The sequence below is a fragment of the Peromyscus maniculatus genome, chromosome 1 (genome assembly GCF_049852395.1).
Source record: "Peromyscus maniculatus bairdii isolate BWxNUB_F1_BW_parent chromosome 1, HU_Pman_BW_mat_3.1, whole genome shotgun sequence".
In the NCBI taxonomy this organism is placed as follows: domain Eukaryota; kingdom Metazoa; phylum Chordata; class Mammalia; order Rodentia; family Cricetidae; genus Peromyscus; species Peromyscus maniculatus.
In genome coordinates, this window is record NC_134852.1 from 135564793 (window position 1) to 135592561 (window position 27769).

At 55.3% G+C, this 27769-nt stretch overlaps 1 protein-coding gene across 2 annotated transcripts; it reads left to right on the top strand.

Annotated features, from left to right (window-relative positions):
• Window positions 1–27370, top strand: Il4r (interleukin 4 receptor). Of its 2 annotated transcripts, none has more exons than XM_006980367.4 (10): window positions 1–118; window positions 14507–14593; window positions 16077–16215; window positions 17835–17986; window positions 18732–18883; window positions 20237–20393; window positions 21722–21821; window positions 24053–24131; window positions 24574–24623; window positions 24926–27370. In XM_006980367.4, the coding sequence occupies exons 2-10, from the start codon at window positions 14524–14526 to the stop codon at window positions 26442–26444; spliced, it is 2418 nt and encodes an 805-aa protein (XP_006980429.1). In that variant the 5' UTR covers window positions 1–118; window positions 14507–14523; the 3' UTR covers window positions 26445–27370. The 2 variants fall into 2 exon arrangements, with proteins under 2 accessions (XP_006980429.1, XP_042139222.1); XM_042283288.2 differs by having other exon boundaries at window positions 80–278.
• The last annotated feature ends 399 nt before the right edge of the window (window positions 27371–27769 follow it).

A 27769-nucleotide genomic window follows, 5' to 3' on the forward strand; every position in this document is an offset into this window, starting at 1 on the left:
GTGCACGGGGCGGGGCGTCGCATGTAAATAAGGGGCGCCGGACGGCGTAGGAAGCCGGGCGAGGTCCAGCACGCAGGAAAGCCCCGCGCAGCGCAGCGCGTGGAGCCTGAGCGCACAGGTAGGAATCGGCGGTGAGGAAGGCTCAGGACCAGGCAGAGTTGGCCGCAGAACCGAGCAGGGCTGGGGCCAGAGTCCGCGGATCCTCGGGTGGGCGTGGGGCTGCCGGGCTCCCCTCCCGGCCAGGGTCTCCTGCCGTCGGGCGCGCGGGTCGAAAGCAGGTAGGTGGACCACCCACCCGCTGGTACCCAGGCGGTCTCCGCAGTCCCCACCGGGACGCTAAGAGGATCTTCTAGAAGCCGGGACTGCCTAGCTCCTCCCAGGTTCCGGTTCAGTAACCCAGGAACCTGAGTATTTATTGTGGCAAATTGGACGTTGTATAAGCCAGCCAGTCTGAGGTTCAGAGCCTGTCCCGAAACCAGCATTCCTGGTCCCTGCTTTTCCCCAGTCCTCTGGGAGGTGTGGGGCCCACTGTGGCCTTCCCCTTACAGGTGGTTTTTGGAAGTCGAGGGGTATTTGCTGGGACATTTCTCAGTCTGATGGAGAAACTGAGGCTTGGGATATATCTGGACAGAGAGAATAATGAGATTCCACAGTCCTGGCAAGGCCTCTCAGGAATCAGCTAGAGGAGCCCTGACCGCTTTGGGGGACACTGAGGCAGAGATGGGAGGTGACCAGTATGCCGTCCTTTGTTCTCCAACTCATCCGCGCTCGTTCGCTGTTTTAGGCTCTGCCCTCTGAGGGAAGAACACACAAGACAAGGTCAAGGTATAATGGGCAAGACACCTCTTCCTGGGGAAATGCAATCCCCGAGCCAGTTTGGGGTGTGGGAGAGTACTTGGCAGGTTGAGAATCAGAGGCAAGAGAAGGCATGCTGAGCTGTGGGTACAGCATGGGCAAAGGCTAGAAGGTAGGGAAGCTCACTATGCCACCTAGGTAACTTAGGACAGCCAGATATGTGGGAAGGTGGTGCTGCTGGAGGTCCTGGGTGCCCTGCTGGAGGGCGTGGGTAAGTCACAGGCAGATTCCTGGGCTTGGCCCTACTCCTGGATCTTCAGGGCAGGGGTGGGGAAACCCGAGTGAGTTGTCCAGATGACCACACACTGGTAACTGGGCAAAGTTGTGATCATCCGAGGGTTTGCAGTATCGGGCTGTGCTGTGAAGTGCTGGGGTCTTCTACAGTGCCATCCCAGCCTGGGGAAGGCCGGGTGGCCAGGGAGGCTGTCCCTGAGGAAGGCACAATGGCCTGCTGGTTACACTTGGGGACAAACGAAGAGAATGCGTGTCCTCATCCACACTGCACCCTACTTTGCTGCCTTTGGGGCCTGGGGTGGGGACTCAGCTGAGGTACACATTCACACTTGGTATATGTAGTAAGAAGCTTGTCATGATCCCCGTGGCCCAGGAAGTCGGCTTGGGAAGTGAGGCTTGGAGGTTGAAAGCCAGAGCTTCTGACCCAGCAAAGGCTTGATTTCTGTCTTGCGTGCTCCAAGCTCAGTCTCTGTTGTGAAGTTCTGAGGACACTCAGAGCACTGTGGTGAGGGTAGATGAGGTCATTTATGTCCCACTCAGGAGTGCACCTAGGCACAGCAGGTGCTAAGGATTAAGTGAACAGATCTCTATTGTTACCCGCAAGGATCCATTTGGCGAAGCGAGAATACTGACATCCAGTTATGTGTGCAGGGACTCTGCTGGGGGTCCGCATTGGAGAGTGACAGAGGCAGGGGCCAGAGGCTCCCCCCCCCCCCCCCCCCCCCCCCCCGCCCCGGGCACTGCACTGTGCCTGGGTCTGCCGTGACAGGACGCTCTTGAGTATTCCTCAATTGAATCTCTGAGGTCAGTCTGACTGTGTCTGACTGGATTTCCACTTCTGGGCTGGTATATCTGCATGAGGCTTGCCTGGGTGGGCACAGACTCACCTGACTCGGTCGGACAAACAGCATGGATCGGGGCATCTTTGGGGCATCTTTGGAGTCCAATATTCTGGTTCTCTGAGGCAGGGGGCAGGGGTAGAACTGAAGAGGGGGGAGGTGGGGGGGGAGCCTCAGATCTGACCTTGCTGCTCCTATCTGTGTGATCTCGGAAAAGTCACTCCACCTCCCATTTGTCGGAGGTGTCTGGGATGAGGATGGTCCTGAAATGGCGTTTCTAAACCATTGCTCATGGAAGGGCAAGGCAGCTGATTGTCTTCTCCCACTTAGGGGAACATGCTTTACCAAGCTGCCCCTGGCACTTTGCTCTGAGGGACCAGGTGTGTCAGGTGCTGTATCAGGGACAGACATGGGGTGTTTGACAAAGTCCTTGTCGTTTAGACTCCCCGAGAGGAAGAGACTCTCACACCGGATCCACAGCCCTGCTCCACTGTGCTGAAGAGTAATCAGGGCCCCTCCATGGCACCACGCTTGCAACTGATTGATGGGCGATGCCAACCCTGTTGGGTCCTGAGTAGCATCTCCTACACACCATTAGAGATGGCGTGTCTAAGCTCCTGGGGCTTCACAGGCACCACCAGTCAGTGACAGGGCCAGGCAGGGGTCCTGCAGAAAAAAAAAAAATGGGAGCAACAGAGGTCAGCAGGAGTCTCTTGGAGTGGTGACACAGGACTTCCTGTGGCCTGTGGGCTGCGAGTACAGTTCGGTCTCTTGAGCATATAGCACGTCTTTCTAAGAAGCGCTCATGTCAGGCAGTTCCAGGTGCTGCCACCACTGACTCACGCTGCCTCTGGGGCCCACAGCTTCTTGTGGGGCAGCAGAGCTTCAAGTGGGGGGCCCAGCCGAGGGACTCCTGCTTGAGTGGGCATTGCGAAGGGAAAAAGTGGGTTTCATGGGGTTGGTGGGAAGATTGGGGGGCGGGGGTGCTCTGGGACCCAGAGCCTCCAGCCGCCAGAAGTAGTTACCGAAAGAAAGTCCATACTCATACGTGTTGGGTGTCAACCAAAAGGTCAGGGTCAAAACCCCAAGTGACCCAGCAGGAGAGGCCCCCAGGAAGCTGACAGTCCCGAGGAGAAGGTGACTCTAAGGAGTTGGCTTTGGAGTTGAGATCCCAAGGAGGAAAGAGCAGATGCCAAGGCTCTGGGCACGGAGCAGGCTCCTAAGGAAGCGGTGGGACTGGATGGGATTGAGGGAGCAGGGAGGGGCAGGAGTAGAAGTCAGGGGAGGCGGGAGGAGCCAGCCAGCCGTCTGTATTACCTTAGTTTGTTTAAGCCTGGCAGGCAAGGGTCTGTAAGACACTCAAGTTTTCTGGATGAAGTGGCAGAGAAGTTCAGTAACTTGTTTAGGGTCACACAGCAAGCCTCCGGTCTCTACCACATGCAGCTAAGGTCAGCTTTTTACTTGGCTGTGCCCAATAATCTTGTGAACGCTGCCAGGCCTCCACCCAATCAGTCTGCAGATTGTTGTTAGATGAGCCCCTTCCCCACAGTCGCAGGGAGTGAGGAAGGTCGGGGGGAGGGCAAGTATATAAGTGCATGTTGGGTTGAGCACCTGTCCCCAAGGAAGAAAACAGGCTGGTGTAGAGACCTGCCAGGGAACACTGTGATACCAGTCACCCACAAGCCTACGTGCTTAACCTCTGTTCAAGCTCCCTGGTGGAGGAGGAGAGTTTATAAGAACAAGATTGTCTTGGTTGGATCCGGGAAACATCGTTTACTGGTCCGTTTTGGAGAACTTGGGCGGCCTGAGGTTTCCTAGGGCAGCCAGAGGGGTGTTCCGCCTTTTCAAATGAGGAAGTGAAAGCCAGGGAGGAGAGCCATGGCCATGGCCATGGACTGGCTATCCTTCCAACCAGCAGAGTTACAGTCTCCTGTCCACTTGCCTCTGGAACAGCATGGTACTACCGCATTGCTCTGGGGATGACCACAGATGACCACTGAGACCAGCTTTCCAGGAACCTCAAGTTCTTGGCCCTGGTTCAGCTCCCTTGGAGGTACTGACCATCCTTCCCCTCCAGCCCAAGGTTCCTCTAGTATGGGCTGTTCAGCTACAATTATTCTAAGTGTTCCTTCTACCTTTGCTGACTTTTGAGTTCAGTCTGGCTTTGGCTTTGACTTGGTTGGAGTCCTTTGTAAAGCCTTTTTAGTCGAAGCTGAGGGAGACCGTCACCTCCTTGTGTCTGGAGCATGTCCTATCTCCATGCTCTCTGTGGCCATAGTTAATGAGAGGCAGCAGCCCCCTTGGCGTTTGTAATGGTTGGGCTGAGGGAGCCTCTATCTTTCTCTTCAGTGTTTCTTCCCACCTGAAATGAATCGTTGGAGGCTACAGTTGTTTTCAGTCTTTCTTGTTTTCCAGTATACTTCTGGCTAAATAAGTCTGTGCTGTCGTCTGTCTGTCTGTCACTGCTGGAGAGGTGCTAATTTCTTCTTGTTTCTGCTTCGGGAGCTGTTTGGAAGTGGTTGTGTGCTTTTGGAGTGTTTTTGCGATGGGTGGCGTTTTCTGTTATCTCTGCCGCTGGATGCTTAATCTGGTCTATCAGGCTGCTGTGGTAGAATCATGTGGCTTCTGTCTCAATGGTGGGGAATTTCTTGGTCTTTTAAAAAGGATTTTTCTGACCATTTTTTTTTCTGGACATTCTGATGTGTTTGAAAGGATGTATGTGTATGTGTGCAAATGTACATGTGCATGAAGTCTGGCGTCTTCCTGGATCGCTATCTACCTTGAATGCACAGCTGGTTTATCCCCCAGAGTTTGCTAATGGTGTTTGTCTTGCTAGCCAGCTTGACTTGGGGATACCCTGTCTCTGTTTTCCTAGTGTTGGGAGTAGAGGTGGCTTGCTACACCCACCCATCATCTACATGGGTGCTGGGGATCCAAACTCTTGTCCTCACGGTTGCCCAGCAGACACTGTAACCACCGAGCTACCTCCCCAACCCCAGTGATCGATGGTTTGATGTTCACCACATACACCTGTGATCTCAGCACTTGGTCGGCTGAGGCAGGAGGATCCTAAATTCAAGGCCAACCTGGAGGACATAACAAGTGACCCTGTGTATTTTTAAAGCGTATGTTTTCTATGCAGAGTGAAGTCCTGGAAGACACATCTGTCAGTGTGAGCCCACTAACCACACCAGCTGTTTTCTGTGTGCTCTGCTCCCTAACTCAGCGCTCTCCTTCAGTGTCTGCTGGTCGCAGCCTAGCTTCTGAAGCGGTGTAGTCAGATGCGCATCGAGCAGGCGCAGCGGACTCTGGATGTCACCTTCCCTCTCTCCATGTGAAGCAGCCTGAGCTCATCCCTGCCACATTTGAAGTGTCCTTCCCCCCTGGCAGTCGCTCCACGCCTGCCACACTTGCTTTTTCTCTGGTGACTTCATGCCCGTTTGCTGCTAGGGGACTAGCACTCCAGTCTGCTCAGGAACCAGGATTCTGAGCGTATTGCTTTCCTGTTCATAGAGTGGGATACAGCCTGCCCTGCCTGTCTCGGAGGGGGGAGGGGGGGGGTTGGCGTAGCTCCGTGCGTGGTAGAGCGCTTGCCTCGAATGTGTGCTTATGGGCCTGGATACAGTCCCTAACACCATAGGGAAGAGAATGCGATACTGAAGAAAGCAGGCATTGCGGACCTAGCGTACATGGCGTGCATCCTCCGGCGCAAAGCTCCTTGGCTGGTATTTCAGACAGCGAGGCCGGCACAGGCGAAGGCCCGATAGCGGGAAAGCACCTGGCCAGGACGAATGTTGTGAGACGGCGGCGTATGACTGCAGTCTGACCGCCTCCTCTTTCGTGGATATGAGGCAAGGACCTGGAGGGATTTTCGGTTGAGAATTGGCACAGAACTGGCAAAGCTCAGAGAGTGGAAAGGAAAGGGATGGTTAGACGGTGGAGGGTAAACTGAGTAAGGAGTAGGCTTGCCCGTGGTGGTAGAGGTGTGGTGGGGAGGGCGGTGCCGGGGGAGGAGGGTGGGAAGTGAGGGAGACGGTGTAGGTGACCCAGCCAGTGGGACTGCCCAAGGCATACTTGTTGACCTGGGTGGCAGGGAGGGTGTGGACTTAAAAGGACAACTCTTCGGCTCCTCACCTGCCTAGTGAGGGCTCTAGAAGTTCTCTGGCACCTCGATGAGCAGGTGAGGAGGCCTCGCCAACCCACCTCCCTTCCCATCACCCTGTGCCCAGTATTGGGGCATGGTAATGGTCACAGGGACAGGAAGGGTGGACTCTCCCTGGTGCCAGTTCTAGAATGGTCCTGGGGACCCCTTCTGCCATTCTTTTCCTCTTGCTGGGGTATCCCAGCTTCTCAGGTCACTGAACACCACTAACAATGGTGGCCACATGGGGACGATGGGCTTAATTTAGTTACTTAGGAGTTATTTCATTATTGTTGGACATAGGGCCAGGCACAGGCTAGGCAGTGCTCTGTTCACAGATGCGGAGAGCCGACTACTGGTCTCTCCAGGCCCTTAGGTCATCGTAGGGGGCCTGCAGGTCTCAGGCACAGTAGGGTGACTGTGGAGTGTAGGGGACCTGTGTGAATGCTTGAAGAACCTAGCTAACACTAAAGGGTCCTAAGGACCCCACAGGCCAAAGTATTTGTTGATCCCACAGTAGACTGACGCCAGAGACTCATCTTTTTTCTTCACTCTGCCTATTTCTATGAGATAACGCTCAGGATGGAGATCAGGCTGGCCTTGAACTGCTGCTGTCGTGGGCTGTCCTCATGGCTGGCTGCAGGGCACCCCCTCATGGCTTTTCTGTCCGCTCTCTGAAAACAAAGCTCTGGGTAGTAGTACAGCCTGCCCCTCCACAGCAGGTCTGCTGCCTCTTCAGTCCCCCATCTCCTGAGGACGTACGTGGTCCTGGCTTCTCGTCCTGAGATCCATGTCTGTCCATCATGTCCTCCGCCCGCACTGTGTGGCATGGAATTGGAGATCTGTTCCTCCTGAGCCTGTCTTCCACAGCGGGAGCCATCTCCCTGCCACCATGGTAACGATCACTTTTAAAGTCTCCGGCTTTTCTCAGTGGATAGAAGTAAGCCTTCCTCCCTTCTCCATAAGCCCTGTCCCAGGCCACGGTCAGGATCTTTGCTTCCTCGAACCTGCTCACTAAGGCACGTACGTAAACCTGTTCCTACTCCCCAGAGGAGGAGACTGAATTCTGACCTCGGCCTGCAGGTCTTGGGCGGTCAGGGTGGGGTTGCACTTTGTCCCAGAGCCTTGACCTATATCTTAGGCGCCCTAGGGTCCTTGCCCACGTGGGAGGCCCCCTGTGCCCGGGCTCAGAACAGTACAGGGTTGAGACAGCAGGGAAAATGCAGACAAGCGTGCCCCTTGCCCTCACCACACCTGTCTGGCACACCTGTGTCCAGTGTCGCCTACTGTGGGTGTGGGGGAGGGGCACAAAGTCCCAGCCACCACTAAGACAAGTTTTCTGTGGAAGGCTGTGAAAACAAGGGCAGAGCCTGAATTTTGGTCCCGCCACTTCTGGCTACCTCTCTGCCAGACACTGGACCAAGAATTACACAGTCGGAGTTCAAATCCATAGCCACAGTAGTCACCAGCTGTGCGTCCTGAGGCAGGTTCAGAACCTCTCTGGGCCCAGGTTGCTCCATCTCTAAAAAAAGGGCTGATACACCTGGATTGACAGTCTTCTCAGTTGGTGTCAGAGTTCAGTGGGTCCCCGAGAGGGAGGGAAGCTGCACCCCGCTGTCGGGAGGTGGGAGGATGGGGGGGACATGCAGGGGTGATGGTGCTGGCTACTGCAGATCTCTGGAAGCAGACAGAATGTAATCAAGTGCTCAGGAGCCAGGCATCCGGTTTCTGGAGCAGTAAGTAATGACCACAGTGGAGTTGATCACAGCTCGCTGGCCACAGCCCAGAGCCCTGCTGTAGGCCAGAGATGGAAAATTCTAGCAGAGGAGGGGGCCTCATGGGTCACCGTGGAAGCCCTCCGCACCCACTGCAGATGTCCCAGCAGGGTGTTGGGAATGCAGGGACAGCCCTAGCTGCTGGGGAGCAGCGATGCAGCGTGTCACAGAGCTGCCACCAGCGTTCTGGAGGAAAGGGCTGGGCAGTGACGGTCAGCCTGAGTGGGGGCTGAAAGGAGCTGGGCCTAGGTGCTCTCTGGCTTCCAGAATTTTCCATAAGATGGGCTTCAGGGATCCTGGTTGGAGTTGCCTGAAGGCCTCCCCAAGGACACTGTTGGCCTCGTGTGTGTTTACAGCTGTCAAATAGCGCTGAGCATTTGGTGAATCTGTCCTCACAAGAGTTCCCCTGTCCACAAAGGGGGCCCAGGATGCCCAGCCACCCCTGTCTCTTCTGGAGGAGGCTCTACTCACTGCACAGCCTCCTGGGTTTTAGCGTCCATCTCCTCAGGACTCTCAAGCTCTCTCCAAGCCAGGAGAACGTTCTGCTCCTGGGGCCAGTGGCTCCTTGGACTTGCGTCCACAGTTCATGCTATTCCTGTGGGCTCTTCCGTGGCGGGGTGCCCAAGCACAGGCTCCTCTGTACCGGTCATCAGGTGTCACTGGCCCTGCTCTTTATCCAGCTCCAATGGGGCCTGCTTCTCTTCCTTCTTTAGAGTCCTCAGTGGCTCCCTATTGGCCCCAGACAGTCCTGGAGTCTCCGGCCTGGTACACAGTGCTGCCGCCTGGGCCTGCCCTTATTGCCAACCACACCACAGCTCCATCCGAGCGCTCAGCTGCAGGCAGGAAGCTCCAGCCCCTCCCTGGTGTCTGGTGGGTTAGTCACCTTCCTTACCTCCAGGCCTCCTTGAGAGTTTTCAGAATCTGTGTATTGGGCTTAGGAATTGTACTGCGCTCACAGGGAGCTTGGAAAGCTGACTCTTGGCTCAGAGATCTGCCTGCTTTTGCCTTCCGATGCTGGGATTAAAGGTATGGGCCACCACACCTGACCTTTGTGTTAGCAATTCTTGATGGTGAGGTCTTCAGTCTTTCTTCCTGCATCGTCCCCTCCACCCTCGAGGGAGCCCTGGGACCTCTCACTGGCACCTGCGCCGTGGGCAGCTGCCTGGCCTCACTTTTGCCCCTGACTCCTAGGTCCTGCACACCGCCAGCCACAGGATCATTCCTAAAATTTCACGTTTGCCTAAAACTCTCCGGTATCGTCTCATCTCACTCTGGCACTTGTTAAAAGAATCAGATAGTGAGACCAGCTGGTGGTGTATGCCTCCAGCCGCTCAAGAGGTTTGACAAGGATCACAAGTTCAAAGCCTGTCTGGGCTACAGAATGAACTTCAAAGCCAGACTCCATCATGTAGTAAGGCCCTGTCTCAAAATAGACACCACACACACACACACACACACACACACACACACACACACACACACACACACACACAGTTGGGCAGTAGCTCAGATCAGATGTAGCTCAGCGTGAGTCAGACCTTGGGTTCAATCCCCTGTACCGAGAAAGAGCAATAAAGGAGCTGAACAGCGATATTTAGAACTGTAGGAGGTGGTGCATGGTGAATGCTTTCAAGTCCTCGTGACCAGAAAGGGTACACAGGAAAGCAGGTGGCATCTATGGCTTTACTGGCTGCTTCTCACTCCAGTGACAGCAGGGGCAGCTGTGCCAGCCCCTCCTGGGCTGAGCCAGCACCGACAGGAGCCCTGGCTTGCCCTGCCTCCCCGTCCGAGGTGGGGCTGCTGACGTGGCCACCATTTCTGGGAACCCCAGTGGCTGCTGCCTGGGAGCAGTGTGTCCTTGGCCCCCAGCCAGCCCAGCCCAGCCGTCTTGAAGTTGGGAGGAAGCCGCAGGCCTACTTAGACAGGAATCTTGGGTCAGTCACTTCAGAAGGCACCCCAGCCCCTTGACCTTGGCTTCCCCTGCACGTGCAGCTTGTCACACTGCCATCTGCCCCACATTTGCACTGTGTTTCAAGAGGCAGCAAGGTGGTCAAGCCCACGGGTTGCGGGTTTCATTCTGGTACCACGGCAGGAGTCCTACCAACTCCCGCTCCAGTGTCCTTGCCTGTGGAATGAGAGGCTAATGGCACCTGCCTCGTGGGGCGTCTGGGACGTAAGCTGGGGAAGTCGTCAGCATCCCATACAGCCGTCTGGGCAGAGGCTTGGCCCAAGGTCTGTGTTCGGATTGTTGGATTTGCTTCTGCCTAATCCTCACCGCTCACCCGCTAGCACACACTCACCGAACACACACTACATAATATGCCAGGCAGTGTTCTGGGGACCAGGGACAAATGAGTGATGATAGAGACACAAACCAGTCTTCTCATGTCTAGCACTTATGGAGTCAGACTCACAATAGCTCTGGTGACACAGACATGATTTAAATGACCAGTTCCCTTTCTTTTTCAGGGAGGGGGTTGAGAGTCTCACTGTGTTGTGCTGGCTGCTCTTGAACTTAGAATCCCCCTGCCTCTGCCTCCCAGAATGGGATTATGGGCACTCGCTGCCATGCCTGGCCACAGGTTACCCCCGTACAGCTCCATTTCTCAAATCAGGAGCATCTTAAGGGGGTTCCACATCTTCCTGCTGTCCCAGCTTCTATGGTAAACTATTTGGATGCTTGGACTATTTTTCTCAAAGAAGTGTCACACTGGCTGCCAGGATCTGTATATTAAAGCTATGAACTCTTTGTTGCTTGCTCTCGTCTTTTTCTTGTTTTCATTTTTCCCTCTTGCCTGGCTGGGGATGGAACTTAGGGCCCTCTGTAGGCTCTGGCGTAGCTTTACCGCCAAGCCACATCCTCAGCACCCTTTTTTCTCCAGCCCGGTCTCTCTCTCCACCATCCCTGTGCTGAGGACAGAGACGTTTTTTGCTTAGCTTCCCTTGTCGGGGTGGAGGTTTGTGCCAGGCTGAGGCTGGGGTGATTGCTCAGTGGTAATAGGGCCGGGAGAGCCCTCAGCACAGTGGGAGGGCCAGACGGGGTTCACAGGAGTGTTTCTGGGCTGTCAATGAGAAGGGAGCTGGTAGCCACTGCTCAGAGGGCCCTGGAGGCTTGTGGGGCCTCAGGAGGGTGAGTAGAGTCTTCCAAGTCATGTCACGAGGGACTTGGAGTTTGTTTGTTTTTTTTCTGCCTCCTCAAATTTAAACTTTGTTTTCAGATAATTGAAGCTTTAATGCAGTTTTAAAAATAACAGAGAAACAGCGAGGGCCCTTAAAAGCCCTCTGTCCCAGTGTTGATCTTGCACGCATATGCGTACTCGAGAGAGAGAGTGTGTGTGTGTGTGCGTGTGCGTGTGTGTGGGCATGGGCACCTGCACATATGCCAAAGGTTGATGTGAGTGTCTTCCTCTTTCACTTTCATCTTCTTTTACTGATTTATTATTTATTTTATTTGCTGTGGATGATTATCTTGCCTGACTATATGTCTGTGTATTTCATGCATGCTGGTGTCCTTGGAGGCCAAAGAGGGCACTGAGTTCCTCGGAACTGGAATCTCAGAAGGTTGTACGTCACCATGTGGATGCTGGGAACCAGACCCAGGCTCTCTGCTCTCAGTGCTGAGCCATCTCTCCAGCCCTTTTGTTGTTGTTGTTTTGTTTGTTTTTCAAGACAGGGTTTTTCCGTGTAGCCCTGGTTGTCCTGGAACTCGCTCTGTAGACCAGGCTGGCCTCGAACTCACCGAGATCCACCTGCCTCTACCTCCCGAGTGCTGGGATGAAAGGCACCTGTAGCCCATCTTTTTTTGAGACAGGGTCTGTAATAATAGTAACGGCCTTGGGCTCACACATTAAGCTAGATAGACTGTGGCCAGTGAGCTACGGGGAATGGCTTCCCCTCACCCCGAGAACCAGGGTTACAGACCCACACTGCTAGATCTTATATGGGTCCTGGAGACCTGAACTCAGGTCCTTCTAATTGTGCAGCAAGCACTTGACCCACTTTCCTCAGCTCCTCCCTGGGTTGCTTTCTTATACATCTCCCCAGAGTCACAGCCCAAGCACTGGCCTCATTGGTCCCTAGAGCTGCAGCCCAGCGTCCCCATCGCCTTAGGCGCTTGCTCATGTTGAGGCTTGTGTGGCTATCACACAAGCCTGTGGGCCACAGTGGAGACCCAGGCCCTCGCTCAGCACAGGGGTCCACGTGTATCTCCTTCACCCGCCGTCTTGGACCCCCTTCCAACCCTCATGGCCTGAGGACCCATTCCTAACATGGATTTCTACAGTGGTGTGTATGAGTCTCCTGTCACTCTCCTGCCTCAGGCGCCTGGACTTGGCTCTCAGGCAGGCTGCTCTGAGGCGCCTGTGGCCTGTGGCCCACGTGGAGCCGGGCAGGTCTGGGCTGTTGAGGGGAATAGCAGTCCCTGGCCTTGTTCCTCATTTAGGAATGACTCTGGCCCCATCCACACCAACAGCCAATGGCTCCAGACATCTCGCAGTTCCAGAATGAGCTTTCAAAACCCCACCTATCAAAGACCCTTGATGGATGTCACACCTAAAGGGGCCGCCTTTGCTACTGAGTCCACACTTGTGGCTCCAGGAGCCCCTAAAGTGGAATGAAATGTTAAGTGTATGTACCTTGCCTAAAGAGGGTTTGGCTTGCACTCTCTTTAGTGACCCCTCGAAGAAGGACTTGGGCTTCTAGAAAGTGGCTAATAGCAGGGCCTCCACCATGAGAGGCAAATTCAAATCCTAGGGCTTCTCTGGCTGTGCAATCTCAGGCAAGTCACTCAACCTCCCTGTTCCTTCATCGGAAAAGGAGGGAATTGATAGTACCTCCTTGATAAGGCTGTTTTGAGTGGGAATTGGGGAGAGGTAGAAGAAAAGTCTGGAGCAAATAGCTGCTTAAGTGAATGCTGAGGCTGCAGCTGGCAGAGCTTTCCAGGTCCTCAGGGACATCAGGTCATCATAGTGTTCCTCTCCAAGAGATGCACAGGCTCACTTGGGTCACCACCCTTGTCCTGTGTCTCAGTCTCTGTTAATAGGAGCCATGAAGACCATTGTTCCTAAGCAGCTGCTGCGCCATTGGCCAGCTGTGAAGCCCTTGGCCTTTCCACAGCGAAGCCAGGCATCAGCCCCTCACACAGGCTGTTCCCATTTGAAGTCGACAAGCGTGAGGGTCAGTTTTCTTGGCTGAATTTATTTCATTGTTGGGTTCAAGCTGTAGTCCTACAACCGGAGGAACATCCTTGGAGCTCAGACGCAGATGGACCTGGCTTCTGGGTTTGGATCTGCCTCCTTGAGGGTTCTCGGGCTGTGTAGCCCAGGTTGGACTTGAAGTCAAGATCCTCCTGCTTCAGCCTGCCAGATGCTGGCATCTCGTCCTCTCCAGGCTGGGTTTCCTGTGTCTTGCCCTGTCCCCTCATCCTTGGAGCACTCCCTTAAGCTCGTCTGTCGTTCACCGTCCTAAAGTTGTCCGTCTCTCTCTGGAGCTCCAGGTCCCTCGGTGTGGAACTGCAGAGTCCCATGTCACGGCAGGTTACGATGGACTGGTGTGAGAGGGCAGCCCCTAGGGTTGCGATGGAGCTGAAGAAATCCAGGGCCTAGGGGCGTAGTAGCTGCCGTGGTGACACAGCAGGCCGTGTCACACCCTGAGTGCTGCAGGTGCAAGCTCATGGAGCACAGTGACATTAGGAATTCACACTCGGTGGCAGTGCGGACACATCTCTGCCTTCCAGAGCTCACCGCACCACCGGGACAGTGTCCGGCAGGGTGGTGGATGGCGCCAGCCTTTCTTCGGTGGCTAGAACTGGATGCATGTGTGACTGACTGGGTGTCCACCTTGTGTCTTGCTTCCTGTGTGTGACTCTGCCAGGCCCAGCCTGCCAGGTCTGTGCAGCAGAAGGAGGCAGAACCCAGAAGCTGAAGAACCCTGCTGCGGGGGTCACAGCTGCTCAGGGGCAAAGTGGGCCTGGGGCTGCAAACTTAGATATGACCCTGAGATAGAGACGCAAGCAGGAGGGGACCCTGGGGACCAACCACTGCTGCGCGGAGGAGAATGGCACAGGCACACAGCTTCCCCCTCGCAGCACTTTCCTCCCCCCCCCCTCCTCTTCGTCCTCCCATCCACCCCCACTCCCACCCCACCCCGGTTTCCTTTCTTTCCTTCTGCTTTGAGCTTCTCCCTCCACCGCCAGCGTGGACCCAGGGCCTGCCATGTGGCCAGGCAAGCACTAAGCTGCCCCAGCCCCTGAGCACTCCTGGATCTGGGGTCTTCATGTCATTTCCCTCCCTGGGACCACCCCCACCCCAGCCTGGGTTGCCTTTATCACTGAGCCAGTTGAAGCACTTCCAGGCTGTTCCAGCTGCAGTGTGGGCCCTGCTGGTTTTATCTGTTCCTTGGGACTGTCCATAGATGGGTACTTATCACGGAGGGATGCTCAGGCACTGTGTGCAGCTTGCTCGCGTTCACGGCTGGTTTGGGAGGGAGCCAGGGTTTGAACTTGAGAAAGTCGTGAATGTATGCCACCGCGCTTCTGGGATAGTTGAACAGTGGTGTGGTCTCTGGCTCCGTGTGGAGAGGACATGGGGGAGAGAGGCCATGCCACAAGTGACATGAGCCCCACTGAGCCCAGATCAGCACTCACCCACTCTTTTCTCCTGCAGGCATCTTTTCATCCCCAATGGGGTGGCTTTGCCCCAAGTTCCTGTCCTCTGTGAGCTGTCTGATTTTGCTGTGGGTGGCTGGCTCTGGTAAGTCGTCACCTCTCATTTATTCATCAATCATTAATGACATGTCAAGGTCCTGAGGTTCATTAACGAACACAACAAAGCCCTTGTGGAGATTATGTGGTCGCGGGAGGGGACAGCTAATGACAAATGTCCTGACTAGTTATCTGCATTGACACTAATTCACATTGAAAACTGAGGTTCTCCTGGAGATGTGTAGGAAATACTTGGAGTTATATGGCAGAGGTCATCAAAAGATGGTGAGAAAACTCAGAGCTGAGTCAGGAGGCCTGAGGGCCGGGGTGGAGAGGAGAAATGCAGTTTAAAGCAGGGTGCTCAAGGATGTTCTCTCAAGGGACAGTGGGTCCAACTTGAAGGAAGGCAGGGGACGGCATGCCGGTGCCTGCAGGTGTGTCTCTGGTGAGGCCCCCAGCAGAGCCTACCTGGCATGTGTGTGGAGGATGGCACACGCATGTTACAGGGCCACTGAGTCAGAGGAGCTGGGAGGACCTGAACTGAGGACTTGGCAGTCCAGTGAAGACCAGGGTGGAGGGAGGTCTGGGAAGAAAAGAGGATTCTGGATCAACCTAGAAGGTCGCTGTGAGGACACATGGGAACTGACTTCAAGGTTTTTCATCCCTGTGGCCAGGTGTGGCTTACACCTGTCAGCTCAGCACTTGGGAGACTGAGGCAGGAGGATTTTGAGTTTGAGGCCAGCTTGGGCTACATAATAAGGCTTAGGCCAGCCTGAGGTAACTATAGAGACACTGTAAGAAAAAAAAAAAAAATCAAATGGACTCACAAATTCTGCCCCAAGCCCAGACAAGAGCAGACTGTTCTGTGTGATGGGCAAGGCCAGAGCAGCTGTGAGTGGAGGCGTGGGGTCAGAAGGTCAGAGTTTTGTTTGCTGTGTGGGCACTTGCTCCATGGCAGGCCACACCTACTGGCATGTACATTGTGACTGTCTGGAACGTGGCCATGCAGGGCCTGGGTCAGAAAGCTCCTGAGGCTCCCAGATACTAGTCAGAGTACCCCATAGTTAGCAAACCCCCCACAATCGCTGGCTGTACCGCAGCCCCCTGGTCTCTGAATTATTGGCAGGGAGCTGACAGATAAGCGCCTGTCCCCTCCTCCTGCCCTCCTTCAGTCTCTTCTGTTGACTAAGCATCTTAGACACCAACGGACAAGAGCCTGAGCGGTACAGAGCAGGGTCATCCTCTTGCCTCAGTGGATAAGGGGTAAGGGAAGGAGATGTGGGGAGTGGGTGGCAGCTCTACAGGACACCACCTCTTCCTCTGTGGGTGCTTCTGAGGTGGAGTGGCATGTGTGTGTGTGTGTGTGTGTGTGTGTGTGTGTGTGTGTGTGTGTGTGTGTGTGTGTTGTGTGTGTGTGTGAAGCATGCACGCAGGCATGAGTTCTTGGTCCTGTTTGCACTGGCCTCCCTCTTACCTTGGTGGTGGAAGGCCCTTGCCATGATTCCACCACTCAGGCCATCTTGTCTTTGCAGGGGGCATTAAGCTCCTGGGTGAGCCCACGTGCTTCTCGGACTACATCCGCAATTCCACCTGTGAGTGGCCGCTGGAAGGCGCTGTCGACTGCAGCTCTCAGCTCCACCTGTTGTACTGGCTGGACTTCGAGTTCTCTGAGTAAGGAGAGCATGGAGACGGTGCCCAGAGGTCTGCCCAGGCCTTTGCTGCTCTAGGCAGGCGCCAGGATGTGTTGTGCTGTGTGGCTTGTGGCAACTTACGGGGTGGTGTCCGAGGTGGAGCCGAGTCTGGGATGAGGGATCCTGTGTGATACTACAATGTAGCCGAGCTTGGAGCTTGGTGGTGCAGACCTATAGCCGAGCAACTTGGGAAGCTGAGGTAGGAGGGTCACAAGTTCAAGGCCCACTTGGGCAACTTAGTGAGAGCCTGCCGCAAGATTAAACACGGCAAAGGGCTGAGGATGTAGCTCAGGGGTGGAGTGCTTTCTGAGGGATGACCCTGAGCTCAGTTGCCCGCACCCCACCCCCACCCTACCCCCACCCACAGGGTACAGGACACTGAGGGACTCTGGACCCACGGTCACTGGACCATGTGGCTGGAATATTCAACTAGACCAGCACTTCTTTTGCACCTGAATGTTAGCAAGGGCTAGAGCTAGAGCCTGTCTCCAAAAAAAATCACAAATGAGGTTGGCAGGATGGCTCAGCTGAAAAGGCACGTGCCTAATGGCTTGCGCTGAATCCCCGGGGTTCCACATGTTAGGCAGAGAGAACCATGGAAGTCTGGTGATCCCTGAGCATGCTTAGCCCTGGGGCAGGACTTGGTGGAGTTTGTCGAGAGGGTAGATGGCAGGGTGTACAAGCATGGTGTCCAGGCTTGTTCTGGACCATTCCCTAGCACCCAGGTGCCCTGTGAACATTGTGCCTAGGACAAAACTAAGTCCACAGACCTAGTACTCCAAAGACACAGACACAGCCCTAATGCCTACGGGGTGAGCCTCCACCCTCCTGTTGCCTTAAGACAAGGGAGCTGTGCTTTTGTCCACTGGCTCAGACCAGACACTGGCAAACTATGGACCTCAGGTCAGTTGGCCACTACTTATCTTTTTGGTTTTGTTTGTTTGATTTTTGAGACAGGATCTCTCAGTGTAGCCCTGGCTCTCCTGGAACTCACTATGTAGACCATCCTGGGCTCAGACTCACTCACCGAGAGCTGCCTACCTCTGCCTATGCTGGAATTAAAGGCGTATGCTACCAGAGCAGGCAGACTGCTGTTTTTATGAATAAAGTTTTATTAGCATGCAACACTTCATTAATGTGCATCTTGTCTGTGGCTGCTTTGGGGCTGAATCAGCAATTTGTTGTGTTGACAGCAACTATATTGTCTTCAAAAGCCTTCACTTTCCTGTCTGGCCTTTTACAGAAAATGAGTTTTGGCCCCTGGCCCATGAGATGTAGGTGGCCTGTTGGCAGAATTATGCTGGTGTGTACAGGACAGGAGGCTGTGGGAGGTGTGCTGGGGCTTAGCACAGTCCACTGTAAACCGAGGGATGCTGGGACACCTCGAATTTCTTAATGCTCTCAAGCTAAGGCCTGGGACTGAGGTCTATAGCCAGAGCAACATGGGAGTGTCCAGAATGAGGTGGGACAGGGCTATGGCCAGCAAGATGCTAACCCCAAGTCAGGTGCCAGCCCGGTCCTGGCTGCTTAGGTCTTCCTGTCAGGTGGATGGGAAGCTGGTGAGCATGGGAAGTTCCCTAATTCAGCCTGTGTCTGCAGAAACCACACATGCATCCCAGAGAACAGCGCCAGCACCACGTGTGTGTGCCACATGTCCACAGATGAACCAGTCCAGACAGACATCTACAAGATGGTCCTAAGGACTAAGGGGCGATTGCTGTGGTATGGCTCCTTCAGGCCCAGCAGCAATGGTAAGTAAGGCCTGGCTGGCTGGGTGCCATGTGCAGGGGGGTGGGGTGCACACTGGCAGGAGGTCAGCTGCTGGTTCATCATACAGCCTTGACTGTGGAAGGTCTGCAGCAATCCTTAGCATGAGCTTGTTCCCACGTAGTTTTATTTGTATCACCGAGGACGGAACCCAGGACTTCACAGGTGCTAGGCAAACGCTCTGCCGCTGAGCCGTACATCTCCACGCAGGTGTAGTTGAAACAGGAATCCAAAGCAAGAATTTGCTGCTGGGTGACCTGGGTGACATGACTTATGGGAACCTCAACTTGCAAAAGAGATTGAGTGCCCTCTTCTTGTAGAACAGAGCAGGCAGGCAGCCCGCCTTAGGTCACACAGCGTCTCAGTACCAGGGGCAGAATTGAAGAGCACATCTCCCCAAGATCCCAGGGTTTTCTGTCTGTGGTTAGAACTGCTGCTCAGACCACTGGGGGCCCACAAGTTATTAGAATTGACCCATGAATGAGTTTAAGGTCATTTTTGCATTGACTTGAACATACACGCGACAGCTGTGGTTTCACGGATGTGGCGACGTAAGAAGTGACGAAACTAGCTCCCGTAATCTCAGCACTCAGGAGTCAGGAAGGAGGGTCAGGCGTTGGAGGCCAGCCTCCCCTCGGAAAGAAGACGAGATGAAGTTGTTAGTCGGAACGTTAAAGCAAAATAGACCTCGGGGCTCAAGTCCCTCACGCAGGCACCCTCTCTCCCCAGTGAAGCCCCTGGCTCCAGACAACCTCACAGTCCACACCAATGTCTCCAATGCATGGCTGCTGACATGGAGCAACCCGTACCCATCGAAGAACACCTTGTACAAGGAGCTCATCTACATGGTCAACATCTCCAGAGTGGACAACCCCGAGGAAGTAAGTGGGTGCCATGGGTCCCTGCTGTTGCCTAGGGACGGGGCTGGGAAGGAAGGCTCCATCTTTGGAGTAGGGAGCTTGGGAGGTGCTGTGGGGTAGGACAGTGAACGAGAGAGCTCACGCCTTGCCAGGCTCTGCCCCAGGCTCGTCTTTCCCCTTCCTGGTCCTCCATTTTCAGTGTGCAGCTGCGTTGGCCCGTTTTCTATCACTAAGATAAAGTACTGAGATAATCAGCTTTACGAGGCAAGGTTTATTTGAGTGCACGATTTCCTAGAGATCAGTCTGTGGTCACGTGGTCCCATCACTCCGGGCTAGGGTCGAAGCAAGCACTGTGGCCAAGGTGGAGCAAAGCCACGCCCCTCACGGTGGCCAGGAGGCAGAGGCGCACACAAGCCTGCACCCACTGTCCTAATGTGTCCTAAGAACATGCCCCGTGACCCACCTTCCTCACACTAGACGCCACCATCTCGCAGTAGCTCCACTCTAGGGACCAAGCCTCTACCACGTGGACCCCAGGAAACATGCTGGATCCAGACCGTAGTGTCGGGAAGAGGACGGACCTATGCCTACCCTCTGAACTCTGTTGGTGAAGGGCTTTGAGCCACACCTGCTTCCCAGAAGGGGACACACGAGGTTATTGGTGGCAGAGTGGTCACTTCAGGTTGGGCATACTCCCGGTCACTTTTGCACGCTTTTGTGTGTCATTCATGACCTGTCTTCTGCGCCTGGGTGGCATCACAGCTCCTGGCCGAACACACATTGATGTCTAATACTAGAGTTGAGCTGGGTGTGGTGGCACGTGCCTGTAACCACAGCTCTCAGGAGACTGAGGAGGGGGTGGGGAGTTCTAGACTAGCCTGGGCTACGTAGAACTTTCAAACAACAAACAAACAATCCGAAACATTTCCTACACAAGAAGGTGTCATCAGGAAGACAAAGGCAGGGGTCTGCAGGGGCTGCCTAGGTCCCTGCTTCAGAAGCAGGTGGGGGTCATTGCCTGCCATCCATGTCCTCCTACCTCTCCTTCCTAGCATTCCCAGCGGTGGGATGACCTTCAGAAACCAAGGCCTGACCCTGCGGAGGTCACTTACTCAAGGTCATACGGTTTAGCCTTAGTTTACAGTGTGTTCAAACTCAGTTTAATCCATTGGTCCGGATAATGGTTGATATCACGGCTAATCCTGGGAGGAGCCAGGGGAGGGCTGGCACCCTCTATTTCATTCTGTGGTGGCAGCGATGTGAGAATGGTCACATGCCCAGCTTGGAGGGGTCCTTCAGGACAGCAGCCAGGCTGGGAACCAGCACACATCCCCGCCAGCTGTCCGCTCATACGCCCTTCTCTACTACTGACAGTTCATAATCCATAACGTGACCTACATGGAACCTAGGCTGCTCCTCCCAACCATGACCCTGAAGTCGGGGGTGCACTACAGGGCGCGGGTGAGGGTCTTGGCCCAGAGCTTCAGTGGCACGTGGAGTGAATGGAGTCCTAGCATCATCATGTACAACCGTGAGTATCAGCGCCCTGGCCTGTGAGGGTCTCTATAACCATGTGTGCTCTCTAGTCCTGAATTCCCTCTTCCTGACCCTCAGGGTTTTCAGTCCTGGAATGCCTCTAACCGTACAACCCCCCCCCCATGGATGTGGTATAGTGGTCAGGGGCCGTGGAAGCAAATAGGCCCACAGTTCCATGGTGGTCACTGTTCAGTCCATTGTGAAACAGTGTCAGCCCGAGTCCTTGTATCCAGCACAGGGGGGCCGCACAGTCAGGGCTGGGGGAGGTGAGGAGGCTGGCACAGTGGTACTGCTGAGGGGGCGGGAGAGCTTGTACAGAGTGGGTTCAATAGATGGCACACGTTTTCCCAGCCAACACTGACGCGCTGTGACTGAAGGAGCTTGGGGCTCCAGCAATGCAGCAGAGCTGACGTGCGTCACAAACAGAAACGTGGGGTCCAGACGATGGTTCTGTGCCACGCGAGTGAGAGGACCTGAGCCTGACAGTACAAGCCTGGCGCAGTACCGTGTGTGTGTGTGTGTGTGTGTGTGTGTGTGTGTGTGTGTGTGTGTGTGTGTGTGTGTGTGTAATCCTGATGGGAATTAGGAGACAGCAGACCTCGGGAGCTGGTGGCCAGCGAGCCTGTGTAGACGGCGGTGAAAGCAAACCCATCTCCAACAATGTGAAAGGCCAGGACTGACATACGTGTGCCATGGCTCACACACTCCTGCACTCAGACCCTAACACACACGTCATAAACAAAAGATTAAAAACTGATGAAAAAACAAAAAAATGTAAGCAAAGAAACCAGGGAGAGCCAGATGATGGCAGGTGCCAGGAAGGAAGGAAGGCAGAGTGGAGGAGATGGTGGGAGACGGTGCCAGAGACATCTTCTCAGAGTCAGTGAACAAGAGACACCTGTGCTCACGCTGAATGTGTGACCTTTTAAATCCCGTGGCCTTTGACAGCCTGTGAGAAAAGGATGTTTCTAAGTCCACTGAGCAGATAAGAACCCCCAAGGGAATCACCAACTTGCCCACCCCCCGGGCTGCTCATCGAGGACTTGATAGAGACAGGCTTTGAACTGAGGCCCTCCCACATGTCAGTGAGCTTGACCTCTGAGCTTTGGGAAGACAAGAGCAACAGCTTCCGGCTGTAGTCATCTGGACTTGGATGGGGGACAGTGAGGATGTGGGTGTGTAAGAGGGAGAGTTGAGGGGACAGGTGGGAGGGCTGCCTGCAGCCAGGTAACCGAGGGTCCCAGGGGAACCCCAAGTGAGTGGAGGCAGACTGCACACGGCCCAGGGCGGGCTTCCGGCTCATGGCTGTCTTTCACCTTGCAGACTTCCCCCTGCCCCTGGAGCAGCGCCTCCCACTGGGGGTCGGCATCTCCTGCGCCTGCATCCTGTTCTTCTGCCTGTTGTGCTACTTCAGCATCATCAAGTGAGTTTCTGCTTTGGCTGGCGCCTCAAGCTGGCCCTTCTGGTGTGCCAGGTGTGGGTACCCTGCTTATCTGTCCTGGCTGCCATAATACACTGTCACACAATGGCCACTGGGCTGCCAGACATGAGGATGGCAGGGTCCCCGGTCCAAAGCCTGCCTCTCAGGGCAGGTCAGCCAATGGCTGGGTGGTTTTTCACAGTGATTGTGCTCTGGTGGAGAGAGCCGGGGGAGGGAGGGGTAGTGATGGTGGGTGCTCTGGAGGGAAGGAACTGGCTGGGGCTGGGGAGGGAATCTTTCTTTGACATAAAGGAAATGGAGCTGTCTCTGGCCCCTCTCGGTACTCACGGTACGGTCCCGGCACTGGGCCTGGGGTGGGAGCAGGGGAATTTGAGCAGACGGTGTGAATGTAGTAGGATGTGAGTGAGGCCTAGTGATAGTGCTTGCTGGTCGGTAGCTGGCGAGCTGCCCAGAACCTGAGCTCTTCTGTAGGCTCAGAGTGACTTTGAGACCAAAACCTCCAGGGGAGCCTGGGCAGAGCTGGGAGATGGGCAAGATCTATTTCTGGTGAGTTCTGCCTTGGAATCTTAGGCCTAGGGCCATGTTCTTCGTGAAATGAGATTAGAAGTAACTGAGGATTGGTACCAGGGAGCTGCCCACACTTGGCTGAGTCTTCGGGGGATGCCAGGTCCTCTCTGTGACTTGCCTTTCATGCCCAAGTCACCCTGAACTAGGCGCTGCTGCTCTGAGCCTCAGTTCCTCTCTACCTTTTTGCCCTTCCCTTCCTCCCACCCCATGACCCTGCACTATTGTTGGAGGCTTTTGCTCTTTTGGGGGGGGGCTGCCACCCAAATAAATCACACATAGAGGCTTATACTTAATTATGAATGCCCGACCTTAGCTTGACTTAGTGTCTTGCCAGCTTTCCTTAAATTATCCCGACTAATTTTGCCTCTGGGCTTTTCCTTTTCTATTCCTGTATACCTTTGTTTCTTACTCCATGGCTTGCTATGTAGCTGGGTGGCTGGCCCCTGGAGTCCTCCTCCTTCTCTGGCCCTCCTTTTCCAGATTTCTTCCTCTATATATTCTCTCTGCCTCCCAGCCCCGCCTATCCTTTCTCCTGCCTTGCTATTGGCCAGTTCTTTATTAGACCATCAGGTGTTTTAGACAGGCACAGTAACACAGCTTCACAGAGTTAAACAAATACAGCAGAAACAAAAGGAACACACCGTAAAATAATAGTTGACTGCACTGCATGCAGTGGCCTGCAGCTCTCAGAGGCACATGACATGTTCTTGGCCATGTCCCCACCCTGAAAGTTCTGTCCCTTGACTTTTCCTGGGCTATTCCTGACACTCCCAGGCCGGCTTCTCTCCCCCACTTTCCTCTCTACACCTCTACACTGTTATGTTTTTATTTTTTAAATGTTTTGCAACCCAGGGCCTCACACATCCCACTCTATTCCTGATCTCCACCCTGGCCTTCTGCTTAATTTTTGCCTCAAGACAAGGTCTTGAGAAGTTGTCCAGGCTGGCCTCGAACTCACTTCAGCCCAAGAGGGCCTTGAACTCTTGACTCTTCCTGCCCAGACTCCTCTTGAGTGGCTGGGACGATACCCAGTCACCATGCCTGGCTGTGGTCTTTGCTCGTGGTGAACAAGCACCACGTGACCGTGTCTGCGTAGGCTTCTTGTTTCTCTTCAAACAGGGGCTTTGCCTGGCTCTTTGTCTACCTTGATCCCCGTGGGCCTGGCCTGGCACGGGGATGGATGCATCGTAGGTGCTCAGCAAATACTGTGGGAAGATGGTAGAGAGCCACTGGAGCCAGGCAGTCCAGGAAGGGAGGGAGAGCCTGCTTCTCCATGGCTCCTGGCCTCTCGGGCTTGTTAACGCCAGCATGGCAAATGCTCCTGCTGCTCCCAAGAAGCGACTGTTGGGGGAGCGGGATCCTTGCTGTGTAGCCTGGGTCTTTGCTGGTACAGAGACTGCCATAGTGTGAGCCTTGAGAGCAGCTCTGCCAGCACCACACTCGCCCTGGGCCCCTCTCCCCAGTTAGAATGGCCACGGTGATAGAAGAAACCATCCTCAGCAGGTTAGGACCAAGATTGTCGTTCCGTATCCAAAATGGAGTCTGTGTGGCCTCCGTGCCCTGGGAGGAGTGCTTGCCAGGATGCTTGCAAGAGCACCTTGGCCACTGTTCATTCAGAGACCGACCCACTTCCTTTCCACCCTCAGGATTAAGAAGGCGTGGTGGGACCAGATTCCCACCCCAGCATGCAGTCCCCTGGTGGCCATCATCATTCAGGACTCACAGGTAGGAGGATGCGAGTGTTCCGTGGTGGGACTCCCAGCCACGGGTAGGGTGGGGGCAAGGAGCAAACCACGGGGACTCCAGAGCCAAGGAGGGTAGTGCTTGAGTGCTAAGACACCAACAGTGGACAGTAGTGAAGCCCACACCCTTGGCCATGTGGGCCCAATATTATTTCTGCCATGTTGTGCTGGTCACAGCGAGTACTATGGCCAGGTCAGAGTCAAGGATGGGACAGGGGAGCCAGAGTGTCTGAAACCATTTGCCATCCCCAGTGCACTTTCATTCATTTGGGGGGAGGGGGGGTTAAAGCTCCCAGAGCTCTGTGGGGTCTGTGTGGACCTCAGCTGTCCAGGGACAGTTGGCTGTCCGTGAAGATATCGGACCTTCTGTAGCTGGGTTGGACTGGCAGGCAGCACCCTCCTCTCTCATTGACTCTCTGTTTTAGGTGCCCCTGTGGGAAAAGCAGACCCGAAGTCGCGAGTCAACCAAGTGCCCGTACGTATCTGAACTTGAACTTGGGTTGTAGCTTTTGTGGATTTGGGAAGTGTGATAGTTACCTGGCTGATAGCGGGGTCAATTCTCCCTCTCTGCCATCCACACAGCGACCTTCTTTCTAAGGGTGGCAGGAGGTAATTGTGGGTGGCTGCAGTGAAAACAGACTGGGTATTGATTATAAAGTCAGAAGTCGTGTCTATAACACCCCAATATCAATACAGGGTGATCCCATGCAGGTTTTATTCCATGAGTAGGAGTTTTTCGAGTGTGGCGAAACTGAACCCTAAGTTTTATTTCTGCAGACGCTGGAAGACTTGTCTGGCCAAGCTGCTGCCCTGCTTGCTGGAGCATGGCCTGAAGAAGGAGGCAGAGTCCCTGAAGGCTGCCAAAACTGGGCCTCTCCAGAGTCCTGAGAAGGCAGCCTGGCGTCCTGTGGAGGTCAGCAGGACCGTCCTCTGGCCAGAGAATGTCAATGTCAGTGTGATACGCTGTATGGGGCTGTTTGAGGCCCCGGTAGAGACCGAGGAGGAAGAAGAGGAGATGGTCAAGGGGGACGTGAGCGTGTTACCTGAGAACAGTGCAGGTGGATTCCAGGAGGGTCAGGCAGACATCATGGCCCGGCTCACTGAGAACCTGTTTTCAGACTTGCTGGAGGCTGAGGATGGGGTCATGGGCCAGTCCAGCCTGGGGCAGTCATGCTCCCCTCTGCCTTCAGAAAGTGAGCAAGCTTCTGTGGCCTGCGACCGCTTCCCCATGGGGTCCAAGGAGGCCACATGCCAGGCCACGGGGCAGTCTTCACACCCGGGCCCTCCTTCGGGCAGCCCAGCCCACAGTGCAGCTGACCCGGCCTGCACACAGGTGCCACTTGTCATCACAGACAATCCTGCCTACCGTAGTTTTAGTGACTTCTGTAGCCAGCCCCCACATCCTGGAGAGCTGGCCTCCGAACAGCAGCAGGCTGGCCGCCTGGAAGAAGGGGACCCTCCACGCCCAGCTGACCCCCCTTCTTCCAGCCCACCTGTGCACCAAGGGGACAGCTGGGAGCAGATCCTTCACCTGAGTGTCCTGCAGCATGGGGCAGCTAGCCCTGCCCCAGCCCCTACTAGTGGCTACCGGGAGTTTGCGCAGGCGGTGAAACAGGGTGCCGCCCAGGACTCCCGGGCACCTTGCTTCGGGCCCAGCGGCACTGCCGGTTACAAGGCTTTCTCTAGCCTGCTCGGCAGCAGTGAGGTCTGTGCAGACGCAGCAGGACCCAGGGCTGACAGTGGCCACGGAGGCTACAAGCCGTTCCAGAACCCTGTTCCCAACCAGTCCCCTCACTCCGTGCCCTTATTCACCTTCGGACTGGACATGGAGTTGCCATCCAACCCTCTGAACTCAGTCCCACCCAGCAGCACCCCAGAATGCCTTGGCCTGGAACTGGGACTCAAAGGAGGTGACAGGCTGAAGGCCCCTCCTCCTGCGGATCAAGTGCCCAAGCCCTTCGGGGATGACTTGGGCCTTGGCATTGTCTACTCGTCCCTCACCTGCCACCTCTGTGGCCACCTCAAGCAGCACCACAGCCAGGAGGAAGGTGGCCAGATCCACGTGGTTGCTAGCCCCTGCTGTGGCTGCTGTTGCGGGGACAGGTCACCATCCCCAGGGAGCCTCTCAGGGACTTTAGAACCCTGTCCTGGGGAGATGCCACCAGACGCCAGCCTCACCCCAGCACCCAGGACACCTTCAAACTTGTCAGTGGAGGGCAAGACCCCTGGTCACGCTCCTTTTTCCAGCCAGACCGCCGAGGTGTCTGCCGGCACCCTGGGCATGGCCGTTTCTTAGGTGAGCGAGGGTGATGGCGTCGCTGAGGTCTGCGCGGAGGCCAGGGTTCATCCAAGCCAGGGATGTGCCTTCCGGGAGACAGCCCAGCTAGCTGGCAGGCTTCCCAGGAATCCAGAGAATGGTGAATTGAAGATGTGAACTTAGCCTGACCCTGGGGCTCGGAGCCTGGCTGCCTCCCCACCACTGGCCGGGGGCTCTCCTCTCACAAGGGACTCACAAGGGCTCGGTGTGCTATGTCTCACAACAGTGTTGAGGGTCCTAAACCCTCTGCTCTCCCAGCTGTTGCTGCCCTACCTGCTCAGGCCCATTTTTCCCCCTACCCTAGAGATCTGTTGCCCAGGGCTCACAGCGGCCCTGGCATAGCTGCTTCACTCTCCTTGAGCTGGAAGCGGAGCCTAGACACAGCTGCCTGGCGGTGACTTGGGAGGCCCTAAAATTGGGTGGAAATTGTTGGTTCAGGGAGGCCAGTAAGAATGGGCCCCAAGGTGGCCATTCACTGGACAGCTACTGCGGGTTGAGGCTGGAGGCAGAATCCGCCGCCCCAGCTGACTCAGAGCAACAGGGCTACCAGATGTTTCTCAAGTAGCCACAGTCACTGCCGGTTGCCCACACGTGACCTGCAGCCAGGGCTCCTGGAATGTGGAAGTGGAGATCCCCCCAAACAGATGCAACTGCCCCGTGGTGGGTCCCAGTGGACACCACTGCTGGCAGTCAAGGCGAGACCACAAGGGAAAGGAGGCTGTTTGTGGTTGGGTGGCCGGGTGGCGGGGGTAGCAGGCGACGGGCTGCAGTCTGACTGCGTTCTGGAAACATGGGGCCAGGCTGAGCAGCGTCTGTGTGTCTACCTTTGCGACTGCTAATGTATTTGCGAGGAGGGCAGGCCAGGCCACGTGGAGCTTTACATCAATAAAGACTCTAGCTTGTCAGTTCTCTTTTATTATACACACCATGCGCGCGCACGCGCACACACACACACACACACACACACACACACACACACACTCTTTCTCTGGGCCCACAGCAGTTTTACAGCAGCTCGCCAAGGCCTCCTGGCAGCCTAGGCAAAGCAGCTGAAATGTGCAGTCTGAGGGAGCATGAGACAGGGTTCCAGCAGCTGGTTTAAGGGGGTGACTTAGGAATGGGGCAGGGCTGCAGTTGCTCCATCCCTCACCCTCACCCTCCAGCCCCGGCTGCCACAGCTTGTGCCCGGGTGTGCCTGCTGGGGGTGGGGGTGGGAGAGCCAGGCACCTTTCTCCAGCTCCCACTGTCTTTAGTGGGGGCTGTTTCCAGGGGCTGGGGTCCTCCTCTGTTTCTCACCTTTAGGC